General features: G+C 43.0%; 3 protein-coding genes across 5 annotated transcripts in view; 2 read left to right on the forward strand and 1 right to left on the reverse strand.

Moving 5' to 3' along the window:
- Positions 1-6,328, forward strand: part of LOC308334597 (kinesin-like protein KIF26B) — a gene marked incomplete at its 5' end in the record, with an annotated part of 31,918 nt that extends 25,590 nt beyond the window's left edge. Inside the window, 3 exons of the mRNA XM_080791400.1 lie at positions 2,321-2,496; positions 3,003-3,153; positions 4,163-6,328. Coding sequence (XP_080647526.1) covers positions 2,321-2,496; positions 3,003-3,153; positions 4,163-4,374 — 539 coding nt within the window. The 3' untranslated portion in view covers positions 4,375-6,328. The remainder of the gene's footprint in view (positions 1-2,320; positions 2,497-3,002; positions 3,154-4,162) is intronic.
- Positions 239-2,002, reverse strand: LOC308334084 (guanine nucleotide-binding protein-like 1; the record flags this gene model as incomplete). Its single annotated transcript, XM_080790672.1, has 1 exon — positions 239-2,002. The coding sequence occupies one exon, from the start codon at positions 2,000-2,002 to the stop codon at positions 239-241; it is 1,764 nt and encodes a 587-aa protein (XP_080646798.1).
- Positions 6,329-11,556: 5,228 nt separating the features above from the next.
- cnstb (consortin, connexin sorting protein b) overlaps positions 11,557-25,570 on the forward strand; it is a 30,640-nt gene continuing 16,626 nt past the window's right edge. For 2 of the 3 annotated variants that reach the window (XR_013965878.1, XM_080790951.1), the window contains exons 1-6: positions 11,557-11,693; positions 13,014-13,615; positions 15,550-15,662; positions 21,293-21,323; positions 23,124-23,210; positions 23,578-23,680. Coding sequence is in view for 2 of the 3 variants with exons in the window: in XM_080790951.1 (XP_080647077.1) it covers positions 13,528-13,615; positions 15,550-15,662; positions 21,293-21,323; positions 23,124-23,210; positions 23,578-23,680 (422 nt within the window). In the remaining variant the exon portion in view is untranslated. The remainder of the gene's footprint in view (positions 11,694-13,013; positions 13,616-15,549; positions 15,663-21,292; positions 21,324-23,123; positions 23,211-23,577; positions 23,681-25,570) is intronic. The other variant, XM_080790952.1, reaches the window with a different exon arrangement.

Here is a 25,570-nt window from a genome sequence, read left to right on the forward strand (position 1 = left end):
ACTAGCCCCTCCTATATTCAGCTATGATTTGATTTTCGTCTTACACAAACTTCTTTACACTAAAATTCCCATTGACAATGAATGGAGAATTTGTCTGAGCAAATTGACATGTTACGCCCGGCCATGATGATGTACGACGTTAGGAGCGCCCCTCACTTCACACAGGTGTGATTTCTTTATTTTTTATTTTTTATTATTTCCGCCCGTCTAAAGATGGTACATACATCCGTATGTGTGGTCAGTCGTTTTCCTGAAGGGAGTTGAACATGTTGACAGAGTGGCATAACGACAGCATGTCATCATTCCTCCTCCTCAGGACACCTAACCCTACGTCATCATCACCCTCATCATCGTCATCAGGATCATTTGCGTCCCTGTCCTCCTCCTTGGAGCTGGATTCCTCCCCGTCCTCCTCCCCCCCTGTCCGCCCCAGCAGGGCCGTTATCTCCGACAGGTCGGGGTGATTTTCCCAGCTCTCTCTGAGGCAGCTGTATCCAGGTGGCCTGAGACACAGGTTCAGTCTCCCCTCGATGGCGAGCCTTAGGAGGCTGTTAGCCGCCCGGTAAACATCATTGCGAGCCGCCTTTGCCGTTTTATAGCCTCGTTTCTCTGCCCAGGCTTCGCAGACGTCCCAAGCAGTCCAGCTCTGCGCCGCCTGCTGTTGTTGTTGCTGGTGTGCCGGTACGTCCTGAAGGCTGGGGTGTTTGAGCTTCAGAACAGACAAGAAGGGAGTCCTTTCACACAGGTATCCCACTGCTGTGTAGGGTTCCTGCAACTGAGCCACTGGGTAGATGCCAGCGAGGATCTGTAGCTGTTTATTGACACGGGAGGGGAAGACGAGTCCCGGGCAGTCACACAGTTTGACTGTGGGGGTGAGGTAGTACGTTTGGAAGTATTTGGTGTGGCCCGGGGTTCGAGACACACTCACCACCTTCTTCCCAACCAGACTGTTCAACACAGATGACTTGCCGACGTTAGGGAAGCCTATGCATCCTAAGGTGAGGACTCCGTCCTTGTAGAGCTCTCGCGTTTGGTTGCTCATCTTCATGGCAGTGTCGCTATGGTGCTCCATCAGCACAGACTCCACCCCCTCATCCAACTGATCCCTGCCTGGTTGCTCGATGAGCGCATCTCTCTGGATCTTCTTTTCCCAGCTTGACAGGTCAACTCTACCAGCAGTGATCTCCTGACAGGCCTTGAGGATTTCTATTGGGCCTCCAGCCTTGTCCCGAACACCCATTCTCCTCGCACACTTCTTCTGGAGGACTGTGCTGTAGGGCTCTCCGGGATAGGAGGTGAAACACACGGTGGTGAGGTGTGGGAACTTGGAGGCCAGGTAGTGTTTCCAGGCGACGACCAGAGGTGGGGGGCAGAGGTCTGCTTTGTTCAGCACCAGGACCACCTGTTTGTGCAGCTCAGCCGTGATGTAGTGGTACAGGGCTGGGGGGAACTGCAGCACCGCATGCCTGATGTCCACGATGACCAGGATCACGTCGGACATCTCCAACACTCTCCACAGCTGCCTCCATGTCTCCAGGTTGTGCTCAAAGTGGCTGAGAGAGCCGGGTGGGTTTCTGGAGTGCAGGTCTTTCAGGTAGTCACGGTACGACTTCTCTTCTTTCCTCAGCAGTTCGTCATGTTTCATGTCATAACTCCATGATGGCCTCCTGGGTAAACCAAGGCCTTTCCCAGAAGGGTAGATATCATCGATGTCCACCTCAAGTTCTTTATCAGACACTGGCTGTAGAAGCTTTTCTCTGGCCGTCTCCTTTCTCCTCTCCACCTCGTGTTTATTCTCCTTCTCAAAGTGCAGCTGAAACCTGTTGGAGTTTATGCCGTCTTTGTTGGAGGGCTGTTGGTTTATTCTGATAATATCATGATTGGCATTGTAGCGGGTGGGGTCATCGTCATTGTCACCTCCATTGTCACCTCTCTTTCTCTCCCGTTTGTCTTGCAGTTGTTTCTTTTTCTGTTTGTTGCTGGATGGCTTTTTCCGGTGCATAAACAATAAGATTTTACAACAACTGTGATATGTACCGCTATTTCCATGGACTAAATCCACAAATCCCAATATATCCCCATATAGCCTGTTCTGACATCACAATGCTGTTCTGACATCTGCATAGACTCCATATTTGGGCATGCCTGATAAAGAACTCTATATATGGGCATAAAAGGGACACAGACATAACTGTGGTGGGGAATGCATTTCCAAGTAGGCCAGTGCCCACCGGGCACCACTGTAGTATGACGTAAATTCTCCATGCATTGTCATTGGGCACACGTCTTACCTCATTACACTGCTCCTGTTGTCCTCCAGTCGGCCCCCAGCAGCGACGCCTGTCCCACGACATGCCCCTGTCCATGAGACGCTCGGCCAGCGGTCCACGCTCACGCTGGGGGGAGCGGGGTATCCCGGAGGCCTACGAGATCACGGTCTACGAGATTGATGATGTGGAAAGGCTGCAGAGACGAGGAGGTACTGCTGGCAAACAGGTGCCTGTTCATTCACATCTTCTATCTTTTCTGTCTTTTCTTATGATGGATATTGGAGGGAGATGATGAAGAGGAGATGCAGGAGGAAGGCACTGGCTTTCCAGTTAAGCATACACTCATGTGGGTCTGTATGTGGGAGTATTAACCTCCACACCATCAACCGCCGGGCCCGTTTGCCTTTAATTTTATTCTAACTTTTTCGTAAAGGCTGAAACTTACTGTATGCTATGAAACCTTTGTATAAATAAATAAAAACATCTGCAGTAGTGTGGGATTCATATGCCTCCTTCCCATTTTGAAGAACGTACATGCATTAACCTTTGTAGACAGTCCTCGGTTTGAACACAATAAGGTTAATACAATCACAGAGGCTTTATACCATGGTTAGAAGCCCACAGACTGGCCTTGGATAACTGACCTATAGCATGGTCGTAACATGGTGTGTGTGTGTGTGTGTGTGTGTGTGTGTGTCTGTGTGTGTGTGTGTGTGTGTGTGTGGTTTACAGGGACCTTCGTGCTTCAGTGCCAAGCTGAAATTCTTGGAACACCGTCAGCAGAGGATCACAGAGGTTCGGGCCAAGTACAACAACCTGAAGAGGGAACTGGACCAGGCCAAGCAGAACCTCATGCTAGAACCGGCTACATGGAACCAAGAGTGTAAGTACCGGAGTACAGAGTTTGACAGCAGCTGTTTTCTTGAATCTTTCTTAAATCTGTTCAGCTCAAAAATAGAGATGTACATTCTAGTTTGTACACTACAGTTTAAATCAAATACCACTGAAGTGGAAAAAAACAGCACTCCAAAATAAATGATGCAAGACTGGCTCAGATGCAATTTCCCATTTATTGAGAACGCTTATGCATTTCGGCCTCAGCCTTCCTCAGAGCAGATTAAAACGTTTTTCTTTTTTTAATCTGCTCTGAGGAAGGCGGAGCCCAAAATTCATCATTTAATTTGGATTGCAGCTTTCCGCTTTGGTGGTATATGATTTAAGTTGTATTTATAGCTGAACACCCAGTGCCTAAACTAAGGGCAGCATCCAGAGGAAGCGAACCTGCTTCTCCTTCTTACCTGTACATTGTACAGTCTTTGAATGAACACTGAATTAAAACCTGTGTGTGGTGACAATGACATCACTAAATGGCACAAATAGAGGGTATGCGCGTGACATGTCATCATACCAGGAAGTTATGCGGGAACACTGCAAAAAACTACTTTCTGGCCTTCACAACTCATACATCTAAACATAAAAGTCCTATCTGATTGCATTAAACAATGTTAAACGACGTTAAACTCACTTTATGCATGCGCATACCCTCTATACTGCCATAACAATCACAAGCAGAATGGCATTTTCCACCAAATTCAGTGGGTGTACAGGAATCTGTCTTGTGACATTAATGGCACAGGAACATTACTGACACACAAGTGTTCCAATGCAGCGTTACTGAGACACAAGAATCACAGCACTCTATGTTGCGGGACGGACAGTGTGGGACAACACAGCACAGAACCGATGTTTTACATTCTTATACTGTACATTCATCTTCAGCCAGAGAGCATGCATTACGGTACTTTATTGCACATTGTTTGAAAGCCAGTTTAGAATTGAAAGCATATATACAGCACTGCCATTACCGTCGTTGTAACTGACATCTCCTGCAGTTGACCTGTGGCAGACGTTTGAGGTAGATTCCCTGGAGCACTTGGAAGCCCTGGAGGTGGTGACAGCTCGACTGGAGCACAGATTGAACCTCTGCAAGGCCAATGTCATGATGGTCACTTGCTTCGACGTCTCCACCAAACAGAAGACACGGCCAAGACAGAAGAAACGGCGGCGAACAGCACCGGACCATCACGGCTTTATGGGAATCTGAGTTCTCTGACCATTGCTGAGGGTGAGGGGTAAGCGAGGGTGTATGATTCTGAAGGCAGGAATAGGAGGTATACCAGCATCCGTTTGTATTTTATCTTGTACCAAGTATACTCACCTATGTGCAACAATGGAATCACAGTTCTCCAGCTCCCCAGCAATTTAGCCACCTCTTCCAGAACCACATGTTGAGGATTTTATGGGTAAATAGACCAAATGCTGTCAACTTCTTGGAACCGATGCCCAGTAGGATTTGAGTCAGGAGTCCAAGAGCCCTGGGTTGACAGTGGCTTTCAAAAATGTCATAGTTGATACTATATTGAATTTGATCATATATGGAGCCAATTTACTTTTTGTCCCACAATTCCAAGTGGCTCCCATCCATGTCTCAGTGTATTTCTATTTGGTCCTTCCACTATCCCTTTCCCACAAATTAAATGTGTGCCTGACCTTTCAGAGTTGGTAAAGGCCAATGCTGATGTTTCATCTACAGTGTCAGATAACATGACATTTTTAAGATGCAGTCGTTTAACTAAACTGGCAATGTGGAAGGATTTCAAGATTAGTCATTGAGCCACCTTAAAAACAGCTTGTTTTTACCATGCAACAATTTTACCATTTCTTGATGTAAACAAATTTGTTATATGCTAGCCTTAATCACATGAACTCTAGTGTCCTTATTCTAGTCATGTCATAATAAGCAAACATTCAGCAAAAATAAGTTGACATTCAGTGAAAATAGCAGATCTACAATATCACAAGGCATTGTGAACTTGTGAAGCTATGTTATAATCTTGTAGATTGCCTATTTTTGCTATTTGAAGTTGAACAAAGTATGTAGGGTTCAAGCGGTTAAGTGACCAGCATCTTTGTAGCTTTCAAAAGCCCAATGCTTCAGGTTGAGGAGCAGTCTTGTTAAACTACGGATAAATTATTCAATAGGTTCATTTGCATTGTTACATTCATATGCAGAAAGTAAATCTGTTGAAACTATTGACATTTTCTTTTACTAAATGACTACAGTATGTAACAGACCTAGTTTATCATTGTAACAAAGGGCAAATGAAGGAATAAGACATAATTTTCCCATTAAGTATTGAAACGGGTGTTATTCTACCTCCATTCCACAGCCATGTTTTGTATAATGGTGCTAATCTGAACACCACTTGAAATATATGTTTGTATATTGAAGGAACTCTTGACAGTAAAAAACATGAATAAGCAAAGGTGAGTTAGATCAAATATGTCCCATTGTAACGAGTATTGATAGTAAGTATTGCCTCCCACAATATTTTAAAAGCTCATATGCTGACATTTTTCTATTGTTTACAGTTCCAGAGCATACCCTTTATCACTTTGTAGGCAGTGGTAAAATAATTAGTTTGAGAGTTACTCAAAGAATTCAAATGAAAAATGTAACAAATGTCTCAAACATGATTCAGTGTTGGTTTCTAAAACGCCTTCACACATTTAGGGTCTAATGAAAAGTTGCATTTTACAGTCGCATCAGGCAAGTTGTAACTGCATATGGTAATTACATGTATTGTCAAACCATGTCATTGCAGCCTCAAAGCACTTAGTCACCAAGCCAATAATAGTTTGTTCAGTACATGTGTGTGACATCTGGCTATTGTAACAGACTGACTAGACAAAGGCAAAGAAAAACAAGAATAACTCCATTATGAAAAGGCTTTATTGAGTCGGATACCATGCATTGCTGTAGTTGCAATAGAATTGCAGTACTTCCTGCATTATGACTTTGTCATTTCATATTGATGACCTGGGCTCCAAAAACTGGTTCAGGCCTATACGGCCTATACAAAACAGATTCAGGTTGCACACCAGGCCTATACAAAACAGATTCAGGTTGCACACCAGGTCTATACAAAACAGATTCAGGTTGCACACCAGGCCTATACAAAACAGATTCAGGTTGCACACCAGGCCTATACAAAACAGATTCAGGTTGCACACCAGGCCTATACAAAACAGATTCAGGTTGCACACCAGGTCTATACAAAACAGATTCAGGTTGCACACCAGGTCTATACAAAACAGATTCAGGTTGCACACCAGGCCCATACAAAACAGATTCAGGTTGCACACCAGGCCTATACAAAACAGATTCAGGTTGCACACCAGGCCTATACAAAACAGATTCAGGTTGCACACCAGGTCCATACAAAACAGATTCAGGTTGCACACCAGGCCCATACAAAACAGATTCAGGTTGCACACCAGGCCCATACAAAACAGATTCAGGTTGCACACCAGGCCCATACAAAACAGATTCAGGTTGCACACCAGGCCCATACAAAACAGATTCAGGTTGCACACCAGGCCTATACAAAACAGATTCCGGTTGCACACCAGGTCTATACAAAACAGATTCAGGTTGCACACCAGGCCCATACAAAACAGATTCAGGTTGCACACCAGGCCCATACAAAACAGATTCAGGTTGCACACCAGGCCCATACAAAACAGATTCAGGTTGCACACCAGGCCTATACAAAACAGATTCAGGTTGCACACCAGGCCTATACAAAACAGATTCAGGTTGCACACCAGGCTTATACAAAACATTTTCCGGTGGCACATGAGGCTTATACAAAACAGCTTCGGGTTGCACAAGAGGCCTATACAGAGAATACCCTGTTCATCCCAGTAACCATAGTCCCCCACATTCGTTTTACTACCAACACCAGAGTAGCCAGGGTTAGCCTGGATATCAGTTCCATAGTCTCCCACATCTGTTGTACTAGTACCAACAGCAGAGTAGCCAGGGCTATCCCAAGGACCAGTATTGTGCAATTGTACAGCTCCATATTCTCCCACAGATTGGCCAGGTTTAGCCCATAAAACAGCTTCGTAGCCCCCCACATCTGTTGTATAGTCAACATCCAAGAGGGCAGGTTCCACAGTCTCATAACCAGAACCCATATGGCTAGAGATCTCCTGGGAGATAACACCTGGGGGATAGTAACCCCTCAGGAACATGTCCAGGGTAGGATCTCTGCCAAAACGTCTGGATAGGCTAGCCGGTGGTTCAGGTTCGCCAAGAGCAGAATCTTCCACTTCTGACTCATGGCTACCATGCTCAAGGACTCCCTCCACCTGGGTGTACTCGCCTGGCTGGAGAACAGGTGGGCTCGTATGCATGTATCTAACAGATGCAGGTTGCTTGGTTCGAGAGTCATGGGCAACAAGGCCCCTGGAATCCCCCTGGGACACAGAGGGCGTAGGAGGTGCAACAGCCCAGTAGTCTATGTGCAGAAAGTGTTAAGAGATAATTAGATGTTTCCCCACAGAGCCAGACAAACTCATGATGCCTTTTGTGTCTGTGTGCAGTTTAGTCATGTTGAACAGTCTAGCAATTCAATTCCTCTATGTCTCATATCATATCCCAAAATATATCTCCTCCTCTTGGGAAAGAGAAAGCTGATGGTTTCATACTTTATTAAACTAATGTTTTCATAAGTCCTACAATGTTGGTCAGCAAATGCATACCTAAATGCTATGACAGAGACCAGCCATCCATACTACTGCATGCCACTTTATCCAATACACATCCAGAATTTAGTTAAACTAGGCTCAGCTCACCTGACTTAAATAAGTTTACCAAAATAATTCAATTTAAATATAATTATATTGACATTACTACCTTGCTCAGAGGCTCCCTCTCCTGACAGATACCCTGGCGCAGTTGAGCTCCCATACACAGAGGCGATAGGAGAGGGTTGGCTTGTAGCAGAATCTCTGGGAAACTTCCTGGAAGAGCGTGTATATGGTGGTACAAGCCAGGGGAATTCTAGGAACAGAAAGCAGCAAAATTATAATTTTGGGGACTCATTCGCTAAATAATCATTGCAACTCACCAATAACAATCTGATCACAAATTAGAAACTCTGACTACTCCTGACTACCTTACTTTGTGTAAATATACGCCCTTTTAACGCAATATAGTCGATCTACAAGCTCACAGCGCTTTGCACGTTGTGCGCTTGTAGAGCTGCCATTTCTGAAATATTTTGAAAGTGGGCCAGCAGAACCCCCCCCCCCCCTTCCTGAAAAGTTAACATGTTGGACATGCAAGGTTTCCACCAGATAGTGACATAATGTAGCAATTCTTGCAAATACATAATGCAGAACACAAGGCTACCTGGCATAGGGGCACTTGGTTTAGATGAGCCTTGGGCAGAGGCAGGTGGAGATGAACTCTCTGCAAATCCAGTCCCTACAGGGCTAGAAATGGGATTATAATTGGAGGGTTGTGTGGAGCCGTAGCTGCTACGGGTAAAGCTATGAGATGAGCCTTAATTCAGGAGCAGCTGGTGATGATCCTGACTTTACTGGTGGCCTTTTTTCCACAGTAGGTGTGTTGTAGCCAATTTCTCTTGGAGCTTCAGGTTTGGGGGAGGCAAGTTTGGAGCCATAATAGCTTGATCTTGGCTTAATGGTAGCATCATTACCACTGCCATCAAAGGTACGATCCAAAGCTAGGACACAGGAATAGATACTTTGTGCCACTTACACTTGAAAAATCCTCACTGTGCAAAATCCTCAATTGTTTACCTTGTTTCAGCAAAGGATAACTGTTGACATTACATGACAGCACAACCAGGATGACACTCCTAGAACAAAAGAAAACACTACTTCACCCATTTTCAACCCATCTTCATACAAGTAGTCCACAACACTGCTCAAGAGTCTGTGTTTCAGACAAGGGCTGACAGTTCAGAACCTGCCTATGATATTTAGTAACATATGATATTTGGTAACTTTTTTTTGTATTAATGCAAGAACAATGGCTTCCATTTCATCGATTTCCACAGATAACCAATGAGACAGACAAATGGTGCCATCTTAGTATGAACATTACTAGTGAGGGCGGATATGGTTGAAAATGGGTGAAGTGCTCCTTTAGGTTTTAATCAACACTTGACACTATCATAATCATATGTACTACTCTGACACCATCATAACCCTATGAAGCAACCTCGCAACCATTCAGCCTACCCTGAGATGAGCCAAGCCACCATTATGCAAAATGGAGAGCTCTGACAAAGTGAGCAAATGGTCTGTCGAACAATATTTAAGTGCTGAGAAGGACCAGCATCTGACCATGCAATTACAACTGAGCGAGTTATGGATGCACGTCTGTGGTTAAGTGATTCGTTAGGAGGGTGGAACCCATATGTGCTGAAAGTTAACTGCAGAGCTGAGCGGACTCTCTCTCTCAGGAGTATTGTGATTCACTCATCCTACACGGCAATGTCCACGAATTGTTTCTAAACTTCACAGTACTGAAATTAACATTCAAGATTTAACTGGGTAGTAGGAATTAGTTGACCATTCTTAGTGGGATCCTTTCTGTCAGCATGTTGTCATTGTTTATATATATATATATATAAAAAAAGACTGTTCCAAATGTCACATGGTCACACATCCTCTGCATATATCTTTACATTTCAAACTGTGCATCCCTTTGACTTGCAAATAAAATAAAAGTTGTTATCCTTGTACTTGTTCCCTCGCCTGTGAGTGTGTGTGTGTGTGTGTGTGTGTGTGTGTGTGTGTGTGTGTGTGTGTGTGTGTGTGTGTGTGTGTGTGTGTGTGTGTGTGTGTGTGTGTGTGTGTGTAGTCAATAGTGATTTGAATAATGAAATATATCATTTGTTTTCATTTAAACCCAGCTAGTGTGAAACAGAGAACAGCTCATGTACAGAGCAATAGTCTCAATACTCCTATTATGACTGTAGCTGCTACTGTAGCTTAAATGGGTTCCTGTGGAGTCGTAACCAGGCCAAGACGTCAACCAGAGTTCATCGCTAAAGGCAGCAACCCTATTAGGAAGTCAGACTCATTACATACAAAGACCAGGAGAGAGAGAGAGAGAGAGAGAGAGAGAGAGAGAGAGAGAGAGAGAGAGAGATCATAAGCAAGCTAAGAGCCTAACATCCGTCTACTGTAACAGTAGAATATTTGTACAATGAAACTATGAGTATACACTATAGAGTGCCATGTCTACATAATCACACTCACAACTGGAAGATGCTCCTCATCCCTTCCTGTTTCTGCTCTAGTTCCTCATTTTTCCTCGTTTGAAATCCAACAAAGTCACTGACATTCACACACACACACACACACACACACACACACACACACACACACACGGCTAATGGTTTGACCCTTGCAGCTGAATACATTTTTGTAAAAATAATAAATATTAAAAAGACACTCGGCCAATGTCTGTTCAATGTCTGAAGCCAGTTAAGCACACCTCATCTACTAATAGGGATTAGGAGGTGAAAGTACATAATAAATAAATATTATTTTTGTATTCAATGCTTTATTGTATACCTGCATTTGCATGACTCATATTAATGGGCATATACGTATGTCAAAAACAGGCCATCTGCAGCACACCCCCCTTTAAGCCATGTGTGTGTGTGTGTGTGTGTGTGTGTGTGTGTGTGTGTGTGTGTGTGTGTGTGTGTGTGTGTGTGTGTGTGTGTGTGTGTGCTGTCAGGAAGAAACCGCACCTAACTCCAAAATGTTTATTTTGTCTGAAAATGAAAAATATAAATTCTTCAGGAAATGAAGAAATACTGCCTCATCAAAGTTGGTTGGTGGTTGGTGTTTTATATTGTCAATGCCTTGCTTTGGAGGGGGAGAGAGGTGGTGTATTTATGTTTATACAGTTTGAGGGGCCAATGGAGTTAAGAGGTTTTGTGTCCGAAGCACTTTGTACTACTTTTCATTGGTTCAATATTGTTTTAACCAACACACAGCTGTAATGAGTGTTCAGTTCAATAGCACTCATTTATGCAAAAAATAATAATCAAAAACCTCAAAAATAGTTATGCTATTTATGGGGGTGATGAAAAGATAAAACATAGCATGAGATGGACCATGCATAATGTATTATGTCTGCCTAGCTGCAGCACAAGCATCGCCAGATAAAGTAATTGAGGGCCCTTAAATAACCCTAGCAAATCCCACTGTGCCTAATGTGAGCGTGAGCAGCAGCCCTCCTTACTTACACATCTGCCCAGGAGATGGCACCATTGCTTGCATTAGAAAATAAATAAATAAAAGACATTGCCACAGTATACATTTTGCAATGATGAGGGGAAATAGAAAATGCCCGGATTAGATCGTAAACAACCATGGAACCGCTGCAGGAAGCATCCCTCAGTCGGGCGGATGACATAACGAGGTTTCAACAACCTGATGTGGTCGGATGGATGCAAGCGTATCGGTGCCATCGACCCGGGGCGTGATTGTCAACCGAGAAGCTGCAAGACATCTCTGACTGGAGTGAGTATGCTCACTGCTGTTACTACTGTACTGTACTGTACTGTACTGTACTCACTGTACTGTTCCTTCCATTTGAACAGCCCGTTTTTTAATTGCAGCAATGTATCTGTCCATTAGCGGTATGATATGACCATAGCCTATGGACCAGAGCTAGTGTTTTCTTTTTTTCACAACGTAAACAGAGCTCTCATCATGTTTTATCGATGTTCGTTCTGTCATGCTACCACATTTTTAAATGTCCATAGAAACAGCAAAAGGAAATATGTTAATCGCTGATCATCATCAACAACAACCACAGGCAGTACCATATATGGAACACATGGCCCACTCACTTATTAAGATGATGGTGCAGCATCACCATGCTGTCAATGCTCAACTTTGTCGTGTGCTAATATGGCAAGCAGCATGAACAGTACACACACACACACACACACACACACACACACACACACACACACACACACACACACAAAGGAGTCAAAGGAGTTCCTGGTCCAAATCCCAGTAGGAAGACAAACCCATAGTTTTACACTGTCTGTCCATGTTGCATAATCCACTATAATCACATGACTGCTAGTGGCAGTGCTAATGCGCCCCCGCAAGACATGTTATGACACGTGATTCACATGCCTCTGTTATGGCCATTCATGCTAAAACAGAGGTTCCATGAGGTGGAAAAATGCATTTATACAGTGTGTGAACTGCCTCATGAATTTATGGTTTCAACTTGCGGTGCGGGTGCCTTCCCCAGGTTTTTGTTTCAGTCGGTTCATTAGGTGAAATCAAGATGGGGAAGATCAAGCTCTGGACGGGTACTAATTTAATGTCCCTATTTTGGGCATGTCATTTAAAGGCAAGAATTATCAGGTTATTTTTTATTTCTCTACAACGAAGTGTAGCTTATAGGGTTTAAGTGGTTAGAGTATTTAAAACTCAACAGTCCTGTACTAAAAAAAGCTGTACAATGGAGGTTTCATCTGTATTGTGTCTGGGATGTAACATTAAATTATTCCTCATTGCTACACAGACTAATAGCCTGAAGGGGCAGCCCGCTTGTTTAAATACAAAGATCCCTCTTTGACTCTGCCAAATGACTCCCAACTCACCACAGTAGTGCTTTCTCTCCATTCATTCATCACTCTCTATCTCTCCTGTTCTTACTCTCTGTCACTCTGCTGCATCTCTGCCCACACTCCCACTTCTGTCTTCCTTGCTCGTCTCTTGAACAAAACAGGAGTAACAGGCAAGAAACATGTTAGAGATACATGGCAGAAATAACTTTATTGCCCATATAATAATGTGCTATTATTTTTCTATTAGGTTGCTGAGGACAAGGAAAGGAAGCTCCACCCTGCCCTTGAGTGTGCAAGTTGGAATACGACCAGCTCAAATAATCCTAATCAGAGGTCTACAGCTATTGCACATACTAAGCACCTCATTTCCCTGGTTCCATTGTTGCAGCCTACTGTATGCTGGGCATTTCTACCCCCTCTTTGCTCAGCCACCCGAGAGATGTGATCAGGGATTAACCTACCCCTGCTGGGAGTTCAAGAGATCAATCATGGAGCGACTAAGACCCTTTTGAATAAATTCTCAGCGCTTGGACCAACTCAGAGCTTTACTCAGGACTCTACAGCTTCACTAATACTCATAGGCCTACCTGCTAAAAAGTAGTTTTATCTGCAGGGACTCAACAAAAGTTGACATTTTCCCTTGAAAGGTCTGGCTCGAGAGTCTGACTTGAAAAGAGTGAACCACAGTCCACCGCAGGGGCTGTGGGGCCCATTTATTTGAAAACATTGATCCAGACAAGACCACCGCGGTGAGGGTGGTGATGGGCAACCAGAACACTGGCCCCCACAAAGGTCCTGATACTGTGTCAATTCAGAAAGAGAACGATCTTTCCACTAACATTTCAGCAGGTACGTAAGCCTACTGTTTCCGTTATTTCTTGAGTCTGATATGTACTGATACCACTATTCTATGTAAAGCCTGATTTATACTTGCACATAAAATAACAGATCTACAATCTCACAACGTTTCACGGAAACAATGCGTTGTGAGCTTGTAAATCTGCTATTTTCAGTGTGCGACACCGTCGTACAACAGAGCACAGCCCATGGCCACTGGTGATGGCGGGCAAGCTGCCATGAAATTCTATTTCAAGACAATTTCACATCCCCACACACAACAGACAGGTGACCGTCATCCTTGTAGTCAGAGGGTTATAATATACTGTAGTACTGAGATCTACGCTGTCAACACAGAGCGATTAAGTGACACATTTATCTCCAAGGAACAATTGTAGAACTTTGTAGAACAATTACAAGCTTATCCTCTGTTCACGATTTTATACCCACAAAATAACATAAAATAGCATCCCAGCCTAGGACGAACGGGGCTCAAAAGATTAATATGATGTGAAGTGTTAAGGTTTCACCAAACCATCAGTGTGAAGCTTATAGCTATAAAGATGAAATCGCTAAGCTACTGCCTACTGCCTGTTATATAACATTTGTGCAATATATCTAATGGTAAATATTGTGGTAATAGCTGGAGGCAAGGTGGTGACAAGCTTATCGTGGCCGGGGACGTGTGGAGATGACAGCCTGTTTGTCATTGTGAGCCACCTGCTAAAGAGCTGTGACACCACAATGGGCTCTATCTATACACACCATTTTGGAAAGAACTTGGGCCCCTTTCCTACTTCCTTCGGTGGTGTTACCGCTGATACTACTAATGAAGGCTCTGTTCCATTCTGGTCAAACAGAGTCAGGGTGCTGCTATTGTTGGCTCACTGGAAACACTCTGCTACACCAGTGTGGGTCTCAAAGTGTCCTTAAGTGTGTTCCAATAAAATGGCCCTGTACAGGTCTCTAACTCTCTCTGAGAGTGTACAAATGGAACCAAATGGACCCGTAACCGTAAGGGTCCCTTTGGTTCCATTTGTAGGAAGAGTTATTCTGTGTGCATAGAGCACATTCATTCACTGCAGAGCTATTGAGATATAAATCATTATGTTAATGAGCGGTCCGGAATGACAGGTCACATGGCTCATATTATGCTTCATTCAAAATATACAGTAGTGTCTCTCTGATGGCAAAGCATTAATTGCACATTATTCTTGTTCTGGTTGTTTGTCAGAGCACACCTAAACAAATTAGCTGTAAAATGATTTGTTATTTAGTCAAGCTCTTGTTAATACCTTTCATTGGTTCAATATTTATAAACCCACAGACCTACTTGGGCTTGTCGTTATAGGTGAAAAGTAAAAAAATTAAAAGAAAGTTAAACGTTTCAATCTTGCTAGTTTTGTAGTCTGTCATATGCCAGAAGTATAAAAATATGGCATTCATTTAAGCACTTCATACCAGGAGCTCAACGAAAAGACGTGCGCCTAGCTCAGAGCCATAACCACGCCCCCCCCCCCCCCCCCCCACATTCATTTATGAAACAAGAAATGATCACATAGTGAATTTGTCAGGTGAAAGAAGCGCTGTCTCCGTTGTGTTCTCCCCCCATATTAGTATGATTATTATTGTAGTAACGTATATGTTTGTGATGTATGTCAGGTTTTCAACTGACAAAAATCTTAGAGAGATTAAATATGGAGACGATATGGATCGGGTGTGTGTCAAGGGTTACTCTAAGACTTAGAGTAACCCTTGAGATCAAAATAACTTAGAGTCTAAGTTATTTTGATCACTTTGCACTTGTTTTGCTTGAACAACAAACAATACAGATAGAATAGAATAGAAATCAACAACTATATTTAATTTCATTCAGTTGTTTTGACTGAGACGGAGTTGTGTGTAATCTGTGTGTTTTTTGTGGGGGGGTGTCTCCATGTTGCTAGGAGGAAGAGTCTCCAGGGACAGACCACCTGGTCCCAGTGCAGAGCTACTGAACTCACTACAGTCCCTAGGAGAACACAGTGACTACACACTGCTGCCGCAGTCACTACACCAGGTGTGTGTGTGTGTGTGTGTGTGTGTGTGTGTGTGTGTGTGTGTGTGTGTGTGTGTGTGTGTGTGTGTGTGTGTGTGTGTGTGTGTGTGCGCGTGTGTGCGTGCGTGCGTTTGTGTGTAGGCGTGCGTGTGTGTGTTTCTGCGCGCACACACCACTGTGCGCATGCCATGTGTGTGTGTCTAATAGAGTGTTCATCCTCTGTGACCTGATCTCCAGGGCTGTTCTGTGTGTTTTGTTGAGTGTCATCATGTGGCGCTGCGTTTCATCACCTATAGTTTTATAACGGCCATCCTTTTGTTTGTCTGGGAGTGGAACAAAGTAGTCGGCTCCACGTCTGGCATGTATCTATTATAAGAGAGCAGGGCTCTCTATTCCAAGGAGAGTGCATGGGTCAGTGTACTGTTGTTTTATTTGGATAGAGAGCTTTGAAAGGTGAGACTGTGAAGTGAAGTCGCTGGCAGGTACTAGGTCAGCTAGGGGCACATGTCTGTCCTGAGATTCTTAGACACTTTCAACCTGGGCGTCCCCATTTTGGGCATGTCATTACAGGATAAAATGTTTTATTTGTGTGTGTGTGTGTGTGTGTGTGTGTGTGTGTGTGTGTGTGTGTGTGTGTGTGTGTGTGTGTGTGTGTGTGTGAAAATAACCGATCTACAAGCTCACAATGCACCCCTTCCTATGTAACCCACGGCTGCCAGTTTGACAGGTTTGGCTTAAGTGATTAACCACTGTCTCACTGACCATTAGCCGTTATTTTAACCACTTCTCAGTTTTTGGCATGTCATTATAGCTGAACAGAATAATAATAATTGGAAGTTAAGTGGATAAAGAATCAAGTAAATTTCTCAAAGGCACATCGCATCAATGTTATGTTGAGGGACAAGATAATGGGAGTCAGTTATTTTCCTTTTTTACATTGGGAACTGGTGACCTTCATGGTCATCTGCTCTGGTTTTCTGCTAACCATACAACTGATCATCCACAGCTCATTACAAAGAAAACACTGACATAGCAATTGCAGGCAGGTTAAAGTATCTTGTGTGGACTCCAAACCAGATAAAACTACTTTAACTTGCCTCCAGTATATATACAGTACAGTACGGTATACACGTTTATATATGTGGACGATAAACAACCTACTCTATAATAATCAGGTGTCTTAAACATGCTTATATAGATTGAAAGAGCAGGCCATAAATTCCTTTACATAGGCAAAATGATTTATGTGGCATGGTATACTGGTTCCTAGAGGAGCTGGGACACACAATAGAATGTTATTTTTATTTCATGTCCTGAAGTGCAAAAACTAGCCCAAAATTGATTTTACACCTTCAGAGTTTGAAGAGAAATGTCCCTTTGCACACCTATGGTGATGGACAAGTGTGTCTGAGTAATGAACTTGAATAATGGAAAAAGACTTACAAAACCAATTTATTTAGAGTAAGTCACTCTGACCTTCATCAGTCAGAGTTAAATCACTCCTAAAAGGGAACAGCTGATGCTAATGATTGTTGTTATGATGATCAAACTGTTACAATCAGTGGGAGACACGCCAAAGACATACTCTCATACGTTAAGGATCCAGTACTTTTTTATTTACATTATTACATTACAATACATTATTTTCCAGGTTAAATGTAAACAGTATATTATGACTACAGGAACAAAGCGCTTGCCTATAGTTCACTGGTTCCCTAACTTTTTAGCTTGAGACCCAAAACAGAAAATGTATGTCTCCCCAAGACCCAAAGTAGTGAAAATAGCAGATCTACAAGCTCACAACGAGCCACGATGGGATGCGTTGTGAGCTTGTAGGTCTCCTATTTTCACTACTTTTTGCTAGCTGCTTGAAAAGCGTCTGGACAACATGTTGATCTACACCTACTAGTGACCGTAGTGAAGACCTTTTCATGATTGGCTGCCTCTAAGCCAATGGGAGACTTACCCATAAAACCCATAGTCTGAACGGCATGTTGGGCGTCCTGTTTGGGGCATTTTCTTTTTATTCCTTTTCCCGTGGGTGCACACATGCACATGTCAATGTTTACAATATGGAGGTGGAGGAGGCAGCAGCGGCGGTCACTCATTCACCCTCCCTGCTACTAAATCATACTATTAACGTCAACTTTTACTAAACAATGGTTAAATCAATCGTCTAATAAACAACAAACAAGTTCACAACTTACCTTGGAGCAAATGGTGTGCTTTGTAACTTTCTCCACGTTCAGTTGCTTGTGTGGACGCCACATGATGATACCCACAGGCTCCAGACACATCCCCCTCCCACTGCGGTTCAGAAATAAGAACGCTGCTTACCCTTTTCTGCACATTGTATCCAAAAAGTGAAGGTCCGCTAATGGTCTAAACTAATTTGAATTCAGGAACGGCAAAGAAAATCCAAGTTTAAACGGTTAAACGAGTTTAATCATGGTGTTTACATAGCTTGTTAAGTCAGCCGCTTCCATTTTTTCAAGGAAGTTGAAATGCTTTAGCGCCTCCCCTGGTTGAATGTGTAATTAGATTTTCCAACTGACTCCAGTTCAGTCGACATGCACTGCACGCACAACTGCACGCACAAGCTATTGGATTTTCTTTGCAATTCCTAAATGCAAATTAGTTTAGAGAAATTTAGACCATTAGCGGACCTTCACCTTTTGGATACAATGTGCAGAAAAGGGTAAGCAGCGTTCTTTTTTCTGAACCGCAGTGGGAGGGGGATGTGTCTGGAGCCTGTGGGTGTGGCCGCCGCCCACACAAGCAACTGAACGTGGAGAAAGTTACAAAGCACACCATTTGCTCCAAGGTAAGTTGTTTGTTGTTTATTAGACGATTGATTTAACCATTGTTGAGTAAAAGTTGACGTTAACACGACATAACACGGTCCTCAGTGGAGGATCGCAGATAGTAGGACATGCTTGTCCTGCATAGCAACGGTATCGGGGACGGGGGAGGTGTGCATGCGGGTGGGGCTTACCGTAAGGTCCATTATGACTGAGTCATTCTTGTTTTTAATTTATTTATGGAAATAATTAGGTTTTTACATTTATGAAATACTTTTCAAAAATATTGGAATTGTTTTTAATTGAAAATATATATATATTTATTTTAGGAAACGGACACACTTCACGTTAAGCAGAGACATGCTGCCCACACACTTCACGTTAAGCAGAGACATGCTGCCCACACACTTCACTCAATTGCACATTTAATGTCCTTACCTTTCGATCTTCATCAGAGCGTGATGATGAGGATGCTCTGGAGGTCTATTGACTTTAAGCTGGTCTTGCTGCATTTTCCAAGTCTTTTATGGTGTGTGCAGATTTCAATCAGAAAGGATAAAAAAACTGATTTAACTGATAATGCACTGGTTCAGAGTTTAGCCTAAGACTTTGGCTAAAATCATAACCAGTGTGGTACCAGTACTTGGCTGACAGCAAGCAAAAGTATACAACCTAAGCCAAGTTGTATACTTTTGCATGCAGCCAGCCACGGTTACAATAAATACAAAGCACAATGCAGCAGAACAGACACTGCTTTTGAACTCAGACAATGGAAAGAAAAAGCACAGTGAACGATGAGAGTAGCATCCATCAGTTTGCATTAGATTTATGGCACATGGGATAAGAGAGGTTATGGGGTAAGAGGTTATCTGATCCTACACATCTGATGTGGGGAGTGGTTCAAATGCACCAAGCAAATGCTGGCTAGGACAGTTCCTAATGCAATGGTTTGACACAGCACTTTTATACATTAATGAGGTCATCTTCTCATGTTACTGTCTTCCTGCTCACATTTCCACTACTTATTTAGGAATATTGCATTATAGCCTTATACGTATATCTTATATTTGCACATAATCCAACAAATATAATGTTAACATTTCATATAATAGTTATGGACATACAGAAGAGAACCCACCTAGTAGTCAAAGTAGGGGAGCAGCATTTAAAGAACAATTAAAAGCATTTAGATAAAACTAATGAGAATACAAAGAAAAACTTCAAGGAACAAAGCAGTGCACCTCCCTACATTCTCACGTAAATGCCACAAGTCTGAGAAAAGTGCTCTCTAAAAATCCCTTTAAATCCATATAACATCAGCACTGATAGAACCCAGGCATACACTTCCAGATTAGAGACGAGGGTCATGTAGAGGAGTGGTTCTCAACTTTTTCAGGCAGAGCCTCCACAAAGTAAATGGTTAATTAATGGTGCATTTACGGTATATAGCATATATATATTTATATAGGAAACCATGCAACACTTCAACACTAACTCTGGGGTAGCCTGGGATCGAACTGGGAACCTCACAGTTCCCATGCAGCTGCAATAGCATATCTGTTTCTTTATGTGTTAATAATAATCTGATCGCCCATGGCTGTGTACTTGTACGTGAGACACAGTGTAATTAATTGATATGTATTGTGTACTGCCTGAACTGTAGCATACTTTATAGTTAGGCTACGAGAGACATCTCAGACAGCAAGGTCAGCCTTGCTGCAGTTAGTGGTCAAATCTTGTGGTCAGGTCAGTTGGGATCCAGCACTATATATGTTCCTGTGTGTGTGTAATAAACTTTGTGAACCTTTAGCGTGATACTGTCTCGTGTCGCGTTATTGTTCTCCCGGGCCCGCCCCCGCTGTCGCCGTACCAAAGGTATACTTCAATCGGATTGTCACACACCACCCAGCCGGCACACACTACCTGTCTGTCAAACCAGACGAGGGTCCAGTACTTAGAGTTTACAACATTATGTATTAATAAAAAGGTCTTAAAAGTCCTTAAATTGTCACTTCACTGTCATCTCTGGGGACCCCCCCCCCCCCCACACACACACACACACACACACACAAGCATGTGGGTCCCACAGGTTGACCCACATGTGAAACACTAATGTCTCCCCAAGATACATTGTGCTGAGTTATGCAGAGGTTATGGACATACTGTAGAGGTGGAATGGAGACTACAACAGCGATATGCTAATGATCCTGAACATAAGAGGTTGCATGTGACTTGATTTCATGGGTTGTTTTATAAGTGTCATGAGATCTTTTTCTTTTTGCATTTGGTTAATTTGAAGGGGAAAACAAAATATGCTTGACTGAGCTGCTTAATCAGTATTGAATGACAGTAACCTAATGATACCAGCAGAGCCCAGAATAGTGAAGTCGCTCAAGTACAACTCGAGTACTGTGTTTTTTAGTGCGTACTGCGTAGCGAGTGACTGTGTGTGTGTGTGTGTGTGTGTGTGTGTGTGTGTGTTATCATGTGACTTGACCGTTATTTGGTATAGTACACGGTATAATTTATTTTTCTACTCCTCCAGTTCCAGTTATCTTACGCACCTGTCCTCTGTAGGTGTACATAAGGACTTTTTTCTTCTAAATATAGTACACAGTAAAATCCTAATAATGTATTCATTTGTAACTCAGAGAATACAAATGTAACCAAATGGACCCTTACGGCTTACGGGTCTAGTTGATTACATTTTGTAAACTCTCAGAGTTAAATACCGGTGCTTAACACTGAGTATTCTGCTGTACTGTAGTACGCCTGAACACTGCCTTTTTGCACATGCTATGTGAAGATCTGTATGTACTCATTGTTCTGTCTCTCTCTCTCTCTCTTCAGATTGCAGAGGCCTACTCTCTCAAAGAGGACTGTATCCTTTCACCAAGTGACAACTGTGACGAGGGTCATTTTTCCACTCACACACCAGCCATGTCCATATCCATTCCCTATTCCGACGTATAGGACAGGATGTTAATCCAGAGGATAGATTTCTCCTCAGTAATCAAAGGGCAATCTGGGCCACTATCTATCAGATCTTGACATTCCAGGAATCCAGGGTCATATAGATAGATAGATAGATAGATATAGATACTGTATATATATGGTTTTCGTCAGTGGAAAGTAGTCGTCAGAGTTTTAGTCGACGGAATCAACAATGTAGGCCTACCCCTGTGATCCACAAATCACAGATCTTCACTCACTTCCATGAATCGCACTTCAGAATTGAAGGCAATATACACACACACACACACACACACACACACACACACACACACGTCTCACACAGGTGTGTACAACACAATGCATGATGGGAGATTGCATCATTATATTTGGAGGATTTAATGGGTGCAAACCCAGGAAAGTGCCTGCAGATGACTTGTTCATCCTAGATCTAAGTCCTAGTCTTAAATCCTTATGCAAACTAGCAGTTATTCAGTACGGTCTCGAGCAGTCAGGAGGAGTAGGACTCCCCCACAACATCATGTGGGAGCTGGCGAAAGGGTCTGGAGAAGAGACAAGAGCACTAAGAAAAATCACACCTGTGTGAATCTATGTGATTGGTTAGCCGATTTGCTCGTCTACATATGACGTACATTTTCCCTTCATTGTCAATGGCATTTATTGTTTTGTTGCCACAAATTGTCATTTAGCGGACATTTTACCTAATTTCTCCTTTCATTGAACTGAATGTATTTGATTGGTTAGCCGATTTGCTCGTCTAAATATGACCTAAACTTTCCCTTCATTGTCAGTGGCATTTAATGTTTGTGTTGTGTCATATTTGGCGGACATTTGACCTAAATGTTCTCGTGTTTTGTCTGCCTGTCTATATCAGTCTGTTGCTCCCTCCCTTACTTGGTCCTGTCTGTCTGTTCCTCTGTCATGTCAGAGAGTCTCTCTATGGCTGTTTCTGTTCCCCAACTCTGGAAGCTGCAGCCCGCAGGTCTGCAGTTGTTTCATTTTGTCGTTCTGCCTGTTTGTACTGTTGCCTTGGTAACTCTCCTGCTGCAGGGAAGAGGACTCTGGGTGTGTGTGTGTGTGTGTGTGTGTGTGCGTGTGTGTGTGCGCCTGTGTGTGTGGGTGGGGAAACAGAGAGAGTGAGTATAAAAGTGAGAGAGAGTACCAATACGATTTTCTGAGTTACAGTTTTATTTTATATGGGTTGTGGTGATAGAGAGACAGACACAGAGAGAGTGAGTGTGTGTTTACAGAGGAGGAATGCTAGAGGAGAATAAAATATGTCAGATGTTTTCAGGCTGAGGGGACAGACCGCACTCTGGGTGTGGATCCACCACAATAATAACCTTGTTCCCAGGATTCCTCCTACTAGAGAAAGCCTGGAACAAGCTCTTTGATTCATTTTTGAGCTGTTGCTGTAATACGGTAACACCCATCCTCCGATTGGTCTGTTGAGTTGTCAATCAAAATGTCAATAGGAATCGAAAAGATGATACTTTTGTGCGTGTTGTTGTGCATGTTTTCTACTCCCTCCTGTTGTGACTGACAGTTTGACTGAGTTATTGTTCGTGCTAGTCTAGTCTTCTTTGTCTTGTCCTGTGTCTTTGCCATAACATGTCAACATTCATTGTAGTCCGTATACTACAGAGTTATTATATAATGATTGGACAGTTGGATGTGTGTTGCCGTCTTTAACTGCTGATGCTTCCAGACCAGTGGGCTGTCCAGTTCCTGCAGTTGGAGAAACTCTATCATGAGCGTCTGCTGTCCAATCTTTCCGCCCTGCAGGAGGACTGGGGTACTGCATGCAATATCTGATTCTTGTTTGCATAATTAATTTACAATGCAAGATAATGCGATTGAAATCCTTTATAGAAGAGATAGAAAGATAAAAGAGAGTGTGTGTGTGTGTGTGTGTGTGTGTGTGTGTGTGTGTGTGTGTGTGTGTGTGTGTGTGTGTGTGTGTGTGTGTGTGTGTGTGTGTGTGTGTGTGTGTGTGTGTGTGTGTGTGTGTGTGTGTGTGTGTGTGTGTGTGTGTGTGTGCGTGCGTGCGTGCGTGCGTGCATGTGTGTGTGTGCGTACATTGATTTAATCTACATGTTATGTGTACTGTATGTGCATGCCAGTAATTAATAGGTCTACATGTATGTGACGTGTTAACCCAGAAAGCCAGTGGAAGGAAAAGAAGGATACTGAAAGCAGTGTGACCAACAGCATTGATGAGGAGCACATCGAGGTCCTCGGTCAGATTTGTAGGACACATCACAGGTAAGTTAGTAGATAATTGTGGATCAATGTGGAATCCTCCTAGTTACTTTAAAAGAATGCCTTTCCCTCTGGCTCACCTAGTTTTTTAATGTGTACTAGAGAATGTACGTCATTGTGTTATTACCTTCCGTAACCACATTGAACCCTAATCTGGGCATTGGCATTGGCATCAGCTATATTTGGTGCAGAAGGAAAAAAAGGGAACAAAGGTGTAGACCCCTTGGGGACCATTGTCAAGTGTCAACTGAATAACGTTTTAAATAAGTGGTTTAAACCTTTTTGTTGGCATAGAGCAAAATCCTCTGTGAACAGTTTTAGCTCTACAGCCATCTGAAAGCAAAGCAAGTGGAATTTATCCAGGTGGGTCCCAGACAGATTTGGAATGTGGGCTTATATTATGTTCTGCACACTTAATTTCCTGACATTCCACTTGATTCTTTTCTACCAGACAAGAAGGGTTAAAAGGTTGGTAGGATGTGCCAAAGTTATACGAGAACCCAGAGACCTCAAACAGAAACCCTACCCAGTAAAATACCCAGTGTTCATTTAAATCAGAGCGTATCCTTTTCCTTTTACATGTAGTGTTCTGGAATGAACACTACAATTGAAGCTAGTACATGCATAGTGTATATGCTGCATAATGCTCTATTCGACTGTAAGATGCTGAACACACCAGGTAAGATTAATTAATGAAGGCCCTGCTTCACTAGGAACAAATCCTACAGACATCAGCAGATTACTATTTGCTGTATTTTGTATACAGCAAAGCCAATGTCTTTTTTGAGCAATCGTTTAGGTTCACTCATCGTCCTGCATATATTTACAACAAATGCATGCCTTTTTAAATCTCTTGAAAATAACGTAGTGCACCGACAGCGAGGCCTTGAAGCCTGTGAGGCGCGTGAGGAGCGAGTCACTAGGTGAATTCCTGGTGATCGAGCAGCTGATGGCCTCGCACTTCGATGAGTGCACCATATGAGTTGGCTAAACGTGGTGGACGGAATAGGTTATCATGTGCACTAAAATGAGCGCTCCCTCCGCGATCCCTCGTCGTGTTTAGCCAATCATCGGATCAGCCAATTGGGATAACATACATGCCAAGGCTGACTATAAATGTCTTTCAGGATTTGTTCCCATGTTGATGACAGGAAAGTAAACAACGTTCAGCCTCATTTCAAGCCATCTCCACTTCCTGCCAATTCCTTCCTTCCAATATCATGCATGGCCCTGAGAGTAGTGTACCAAACAAACCTTTTAGCATGCATTTAAAATAGATTCTCAAAGATTTTCTCTAGTCAAACATATCCACATTCTCTTTTTAATGCTTAATGGCTCCAGTCCAGTGCCCCAGGCTCCTGTGTCTTCTGTCCTGGTATGTTTAATCAACATGGTTATTTTGACGTAGACTGTCACTGTTCAGCTGGAGAACAGATGCCGTCTGACACTTTTGTGGCCTGTGGAAAATGCAACACTTAAACATGTCAAAGTGAGATGCATTTAAAAAAAGTTGATCTAGTCTCACGTCGCTCTTCCTCGTCTCTCGTCTTGTCTCTGTATGTTCCAATCACTCTCTTCCTCTTTTTCTCTTTTTCTTTCTTGAGACACAGTAAAATCCTCACCATTAATGCATGCTATGAAACCAAATGGACCCATAATTCTGTGACGTTTTTGTGTCAACCTCAATTAAATTGTATTCACATAGTATGTTTTAACTTGTTAAATACAGTAAATAAAATTCTCTCTCTCTCTCTTTCTCTCTCTCTCTCTCACGCACGCATGCGTACACACACACACACACACACACACACACACACACACACACACACACACACACACACACACACACACACACACACACACACGCTTACTCTCTGCCTCTCTTTCTCCCAC

This window comes from Protomyctophum bolini (genome assembly GCF_963924005.1).
Source record: "Protomyctophum bolini genome assembly, chromosome: 19".
NCBI classification, from domain to species: Eukaryota; Metazoa; Chordata; class Actinopteri; order Myctophiformes; family Myctophidae; genus Protomyctophum; species Protomyctophum bolini.